This window comes from Lolium rigidum, chromosome 5 (assembly GCF_022539505.1).
Source record: "Lolium rigidum isolate FL_2022 chromosome 5, APGP_CSIRO_Lrig_0.1, whole genome shotgun sequence".
Lineage (NCBI taxonomy): Eukaryota > Viridiplantae > Streptophyta > Magnoliopsida > Poales > Poaceae > Lolium > Lolium rigidum.
In genome coordinates, this window is record NC_061512.1 from 265,621,235 (window position 1) to 265,629,204 (window position 7,970).

The 7,970-nt window shown below is 43.1% G+C and overlaps 1 protein-coding gene across 1 annotated transcript; it reads left to right on the top strand.

Annotated features, from left to right (window-relative positions):
* Window positions 1-3,384: 3,384 nt before the first annotated feature.
* Window positions 3,385-5,834, top strand: LOC124654222. Its single transcript, XM_047193240.1, has 6 exons — window positions 3,385-3,528; window positions 3,608-3,694; window positions 4,083-4,268; window positions 4,682-4,897; window positions 4,997-5,143; window positions 5,466-5,834. Exons 1-6 carry the CDS (start codon window positions 3,385-3,387, stop codon window positions 5,832-5,834), a joined length of 1,149 nt encoding a protein of 382 aa, XP_047049196.1.
* The last annotated feature ends 2,136 nt before the right edge of the window (window positions 5,835-7,970 follow it).

Below are 7,970 nucleotides of genomic sequence, written 5' to 3' on the forward strand. Positions count from 1 at the left end.
GTGTCAAAGTGTGGTGCAAGGTCTAATGGTGCAAAAGTAGCTCCCCTAAACCCTAAACCCTAAACTGGGGAGGCTTCGAGCACTAAAACCCCTCTAAAACCCTAAACCACGACGCCGGAGCTGCAGAACCATGCATCATAAACCCTAGCCCTAACCCTATACCCTAAACCTATACCTAACCATAAATACTTACCTTGAACCTAAACCCTAGCCCAACCCCCTAAACCCTAGCCCTAACCCTACACCAAACCCTAACCAGTAGATCGGCACACCCTCGATCGTGTGATAATGGCTCTGAGCTGCGGGTATATGTGCCAAAGGGTCCCAATCTTGGTTCTCCATGTGTATATGTCCTAAACAAACCTAAAAGAATGAAAAGTTACATTGGTGCACCCTCGCGCGGAGAAATCTAGGGGGTAGACCCGCCGGGGCACATGTTCCGCTGTTTTGGGGGAAAGGAGGGGGATAACGACCGCCGAACACCGGAACCCCACCAAATCTTGCATGTGGACCTATGCTATGTGTCAAAGTGTGGTGCAAGGTCTAATGGTGCAAAAGTAGCTCCCCGGTGTGACCTTCCTCACATTTGGGCGATAACACTTAGCAGATTTTCCGAAGCGCGTATTAATTGCTCGAAACCCCGATATATGTGGGGGATGAACATGGAGAGTAATTTTGTATTGCACATTGTCTTAAGTAACACTAATAAATATTCATCAAAAAGTGAAACTAATAAAAAAATAAATATAAGTATGAGATGAAATAAAATAGAAAGAAAAACAAATAAAATGAAGTATGGCGCACGGCAAAGAAGGAGTCGCACGGCAAAGGCTCCTTTGCCGTGCATTTTATCTGGCCTCACGGCAAAGAGAAGCCCACGGCAACGTCCCAGTCCTTTGCCGAGCACAGTTTCTTTGCCGTGCGACCTTCTTTTGCCTTTGCCGTCATGATTTCTTTGCCGTGCGTGTTCGAGGGACTTTGCCGTGCGAGGGGACGTTTCCGTGAGGCACGGGTGAGGTTGCCGTGCTCTGTATCTTTTTCGTGCGCCACCCTGTAACTTTGCCGTGCACATATTCACATATTCTTTGCCGTGCATGCCTCTTGCGTCGCACGGCAAAGAAGTCTTTGCCGTGCGGTGCCTCACGGCAGCGCCTGCTTTTCCCGTAGTGATCCTCTGTAGGAGAGGATAAGGACTAGGGTGGAAGAAGTAGTTGTGGTGGACCCCACCATATTTTGTGGCAGAGAGAGGGACGTGTGGTGGGCAGCAGACCCGGAGGTCGCCAGCGCCCAAGGCTCCACATTTACATGATCGATTTCCTCACTCAAATGACTCAGCTGAAGTGTTGGTCACCGGGACACAATCAAAGTTCAGGAGTGACTCTAGCCAAATTTGCCCGAGCTCCTCAGTACGCACACCGTGTGCGGCTAGTTTATGACCTAGCTTATTACCGCAAAGTGGGCAAAACAGAAACTTAACAGAAATAAAATTAAGACGACTAAGGGTGTGTTTGGTTTGTGCCCCAACTATCCCTACCAAAATTTTGGCTTAACCAAACCAAGGGCATGACCAAAATTTTGGTAAGGTGTTGTTGTTTGGATTATAGCCATTGTTGTTCCAAAATTTTGGTATAATAGTGCCTGCCTTTGGTTTGCAACAAAAATGACCGAACATATATACATAGATAACTTAAACAGGTTAGTGCTTGACTTTATTCCAATTCAATCAAAACAACGTTGATAAAATTGTTCTTTTAAGTATATATCCAGTCAAGATGAAGAAACAGATTGGACATGAGAATCATAAGACTACTGAAATTCGAAGTAGCTAGTTGTTGTTCAAACTTAGCTAAATAAGACGACGACAAAGTACGTGGAACACCTACTGATAAACTATGTTTCATTATTGTAGTAGTTAGCATAACGCTGGGGGATGAATCGCTGGAGTGTTGTTGGCCTGTGCGGAGTACTAGCACTAATTACATGGGACCACCAGAGGAGGAACAAGAGGAGGGAGGTGACGAGGGAGGAGGGAGGAAGGTTCATGGAATAGAGGAAGGAGGCGGGGAGGGAAGTGAGGGAGGAGAGGAGGAAGGATAAGGACAATAGACCGTTGGCTGGAGGTGAAGAAAATGGCCATGATTTCCCAATTCTAAGCGTCCCACGTTGATTCCTTGGGTGAGTAGGTTCTAGGTGGCGAGGATGTGCAGAGGGTGTTGTCGGATGAGCTTGGTACAACTTAAGTCGGCAACGCTCAGCGGCAGCTATGGCACAGAACCATGTGTGGCTCGGCTGCGTTGAGGATGTTGCTCTAGTGCCCTCCTTAGTTGATATGTTAGTCCAGGGGTGCGCATTTCCATGTTGTGATCCTAAGGTTGTCGGCTTGCTTCGGGATTGGCTCCTACAGTAGAGATTGCATGCCAGTGTTTATGCGCCTGCGAGGTTCGTGAGGACGGGAATGTGCGGTCTATGCTTGACTGCCTACGGGGTAATACGCCGAGTAAACTATTGGGCTTCAAGAAGTTGGCGTTGGTGGTCGGGGTGCATGGCAGCGGTGGGGCTAGTTCATCAGAGGCAGCTAGGTGGTCTGCCCTGCACGCGAGTCAAGTGACCAGAGGAGGGAGACAGGCTTTTTAAAAATTGTTTTTTTAATTAGTCGAACAAGTGTGTCCCATTACACGCCAGCAACATGGCACTGACAATTTGGTATCACCTATCAGTTTTCGTGTCCATTTAGAATCAACGTATGTTTAGTTTTTTTAGACAACTTTGGAAAAATGTGATGGTATTTTTTTGCGAGACGTTAAGTCTTACCAAAGTTGACATTTAGTCCGAAAAGTGGTTGTTTTATGCTAAAAACTCATTTAATCTCCATACAATTTGATCATTTAGTACCTAGCTACCCATAGGATAACTATCCTTGTTATACAGTGTATCCATTTTTCCTTGACATTAATGTAACCTTTTATCAGGTGTGTGCACATCATGAACTATTCTTTTCCTTATTTAGGTGGATACACAAAATTAACCATTTAGATTCCATAATAATGGGAGGGCAATCAATTAGGATAACACTATGCATATAGCTAGAACATTAATTGTGAAGATATTCCATGCTTACATATTTGAAATATTTGTTGGCATTAATACCTAGAAATGTGAAAATAAAAAAGAACCACTAAATGTATAAATAAATTGACACCTCTAAATGTATAATTATCCTATCTTATGCAATTAATGTGATATATTTGGTAGATTACAACTTTCACATATTATTGCAGTTGAGTTTATTTTCTTAAATGAAAACCATTTATTTCATGATATGTCCGTGACCCTATAAATATGAGGGTATCCACAATATGGGATGGACCATTTCATATCTGCACCATGGTAGAAAAGCAATCTATTAGAGTTACTATTCTCCTCGCGTATCTTATTCTAGCTTTGAGAGGAAAAGAAGTTAAGTGTACACAACGAGGGGGAAAAGCTACCGGGATCCCCATGAATCAACAAGTCAATAAGACTATTCTGGTATGTATCTGTTTTCATACTACTTGATATATAAATCTTCATGTTTGGTAGCTATCAGGCTAAGGAGATACCAAAATAGGTTGAAGGTGGAGATGTCTATGATTGCGTTGATGTAGATCTACAACCAGCCTTTAACCATCCAACGCTGAAAGACCATAAAATTCAGGCAAGTTTTTATTATAAAGATATCATTAATTTCATGTAGGGGCTAAATCAGATGGCAACACTTATGTCTGAGGAATCCATAAATGTATTGTAATATATCTCAATTATATTATCTGTAGTTGTACAAGGACCATATGCAATAACGGTAGCCACTTATTGAACTTTGGTTTGTATACTTATGCTTCACAAATTAGCTATGTACAGCCGAAGTATTCATGAATTACTATCTATGCTCATTATGTTTTGATTTAACACTAGATATGAAACCTATTATCTTTCTATATGGGCATCATATAATCAAAATGTAAAGTTCCACTCGTTTGGTAGATATATTTAAATGCTTTAAAAATATTTTATCATGTAGTATTGATTTATTTTCCATTAATTAGATGGAACCAAGTTCTTTCCCATCAAGTGTGTATACCGAATATCCAGGGATGTACGACATCCCACGAGCAGAGTTGCCTATCGTTGAGTGCCCTATAGGCACGATCCCAATACTACGTAACAAAAGAATGGACAACGTGGAAGTACAAACTATTGACGAAATTATTAGCCACGATGAACAACAAGAGGTAACTTCTTTTACGAATGATTGAAATTTGTGCTTGGTGTGGTCTAGTTATCATGCAAGGTTATAATATACACATTTCCTTGGATTTTTTTAATGCATAGAAAGTGTAAATCATAGATGCCACCAACACAGCGAGTGAAAATACTAATTATATATCTAAATTTTAGGAGATTATCCATTAAGTTAACGATTTAGATGGAATATATGGTCTAGGATAATCAAAATAAGTAACCAAATAACTAATTTGTAAACAATAATGGACTTTTTACACTTTCAGATTCTTGTTGCCACTAGTGTAGAAGGAAATACAATTTATTTGTTCCACATATATAGTTCCATATTGATTATTTGAAGTGTCTGTGTAAGTTTTAGTATTATTGATGTAAAAGTGTGATTATTATTTTTGGCTTGTAGGAGGCAGGAATCATGTATTTGGATGTGTTGTATGGGACACGGGCTAGAATAATTGTCTATGAGCCGAAGTTGCGGAAAAACAGCAAGGATCTTACCTCATCATGGGTGCAAATTAACGGGAGGCAAAAAGTTGGTCGTGCAGATGGGATAGGTGCTGGTTCTTTTGTATCTCCAAGATACCGTGGTGATAGCTTTGCTAGGTTTCATGTTTATTGGGTAATGCATAACTATCTTATTATTTGGATGCTATGTTTGACTGATTACTGATTTACAATGATATAGTTTCGTACTGATATTGGGCCACATTTTTCAAAGGATGATGGCCTGGTAAACAAGTCTTGTGTGGATCTCCAGTGTCCCGCATTTGTACAAGTGAACCCAAACATTGGCCTCGGGGGAAGAATACGTCCAGTTTCCGTTTATAACGGACAACAGTATGAAATAGATGTAATGATTTTCAAGGTAACATCATGTCAATATTTCTTCTATTACTCGTATTTTATCCTATCAAATACACAAATGATCTATTCATACAAATTTTCTAACCTAAAGTAATTAGGTAAGAAAATCATGTTAGTGACAAGACCATTCAATAACTCAGTATCATTAACAAACCTTTCATCGTGTCAGCTATTTTAGCATAGGGACAAGACTACCAAACATATCCCTCTTATCGTGTTTATTATTATATGTGTACAATGATAAGGCTAATTTGAGCATGCTATTTATATCTATTGACTTCAACTATGGTGAAATCTTTACCGTGAAACCATGATATAATTAGGACCCAATGACAAAAAATTGGTGGGTGACGGCGCATGGTAATACACCTATTGGATATTGGCCCGGGCAAATTTTCCATTTTATGAAGGACAAAGGTAACTTTGCATTCTGGGGTGGAGTAGTTCGTGGTCCTACGGCCTCATCAGACTCCCCGCAAATGGGCAGTGGTCATTTTGCTCGCGAAGGATTTGGAAAAGCTGCTTGCATAGGATATATCCAAGTTGTAGATAATGAAAACAAGCTTGTTACTCCAAATGATAAAAAAGCCTTTCCTCAGACTAGTAACAAATACAAATATACCGTGGACGGTTATAAAGTCGATCACAATGGTATGCATATTTTCTATGGTGGACCCGGTGTTATAGTTTGAGAATATATTGTACAATTTTTAATAAAGTTGTCATAACTTAAATACCTTTCTGAGTTGTACATATAGTTGGTGTTGTTGTATCATGCTTGGACGTATTCATTGTGGTGTGGTGGATAAACTGACTCGTCTAACATTATACCCTCCAATAATAATTGTGTTTAGTCATCTTTTCTTTGAGTGTGATTTTGCCTCTCACTGTTGGACTACGCTAGACATCAACCCCTTATTAACTGGTTGCTTGATATATTTAGTTGATCCATGTTGTTTCTTGTTAATTTCTTTCCGCCTTGATGTAAACTTCTGTGTGAATTGTTCATTTATTATTTATAAAATTACACTGTAGGGGCTTCCCGTATGATAAAGGTGTCAAAAAATAATAACTGTGTTTAGAGGATATAATGTTTGCGTTTCGAAAAAATCATTTAGACAGGAGCTACCTATAGCTCGTTATCACTGCAGGTGATCCGTGCCATCTTGGCATTCGATCATTGTATATTGGGACGTATCCCACATTTTCTAGTATTGTGTCAGTACAGAACGCGTCACATAGCAAACCATGTAGAGAAAACTAGTACTAGTACTAGTAAAAAAGGAGGGACTTTTTGACCGTCCCATGACGAATGATTCTTCAATTATCCAAGCAATCCCACCGAATGCAGGGAAGCTCCCGCCAGCGCAGTCAGCGTCTTGGACAACAACTAGCCCTGTTCCCGCGCAACACAAGTCCGGCTCTAGCGAACCTTGTCAGATTACATTTGACACAATGAACTCCTTCAAACAGGGCACCGGTGGGCTCTAGCGACCGTCCCGGTATCTTGGGCACCTAAAACTGCCGCTAATTGTATAGAAAGTTCCAGCGATCACATTTAGAGGCAGAAAACAAACACTTCAGTAAAAGTGCTGACACTTTTTTTTAGAAATATAGAGGCCAGCCCCCCTGTTCCATTAAAATGCAACCAGAATACAGTCTGCAGATCCAAGGTTTTGAGCCCAGCTCAAAGAGTAAAAGAAAAAAAAAAGGTGCCAGGACAAGTAAACTACAAGAAGCTACATCCTGGTTAAGCAAGCGTTTTTCAGCAAATTCTCACGGACCACTCCCTAGCGCCACTAATCAAAATGGCTTCCATGGAAATCCAGGAACAGTTTTGCCCAGACCCAGACCCATCAGTGGGTACAAGTCCAGGCGATCCGCAGCAACTCCCATGCTGATGGTACAACATCAACAAGTTCTCGTCGATTTGCCAGGCTGGTTGTGGGTAGGGTGATTTCTGAAATAAAACACGATGTAAAATAAAAAGGAAGCCTCAAGGAAGAGTCCTGACGTCGTTTTGCTGATTGTGGGTAAGAGTTGTAACAGGAAACGATTTTAGAGCAGAGAGTCGACACAAAATAAAGGATGATTTGAAGGCAATAACGGTTCTGCTGCTTCGAGTCGATGGAGTCCAACCACGCATCGTCGTGCAGATCCGGCACCACGTCGAGGCTCTCGTCAGCTATCCGCCCATGGGCCCACCTCTCGCCGGACCTCGTCCTCGACGTCTCCAACCGCCTGGACGACGCCGCCGACTTCGTGCGCTTCCACGCCGTTTGCGCGCCGTGGCGCCGCGCGGCGCCGTCGCTCTTCTCGCCGGAGGCGGCCTGTCCACCGTTCTCGCCGTGGCTCCTTGCGCTGCGCGGGGGCCAGATCGCCCGCTCCACCATCGACCTCCGATGCGTCTCTTCTTCTTCTACTACCCAGCAAGAGGCGAGCGACCGCTGCAGCCATGGTGGCAACCTCGCGCCGCTGGGCGTGCCCACCACGGGCGCCGGAGACAGGAACTGGGTGGCCTGCGCTGGCGGCACAGCCGCGTGGATCTTCGTCGCGAGCCCAGAGCCGAGGCTCGTCGACCTTCTCACCAGGGCAGTCACCCCGCTGCCTCCCTTCCCCGACGACGGCGAGACCATGGCGGCGATGGAGAATGCGCGCGGCGTTGTTTACGGCGACGGCACGGTCTTTCTCTACACGTTCCTGTTCGAGAAGTCCACGTCCAAGTTCATGGCGGCTATCCTGCGCCCACTTGATGCGGCGTGGAGCGTCATGAAAAGGGTTTTGGAGGTCCCAACAGACCGCCGTTCAGATTCGGGCGCCGTGTATCA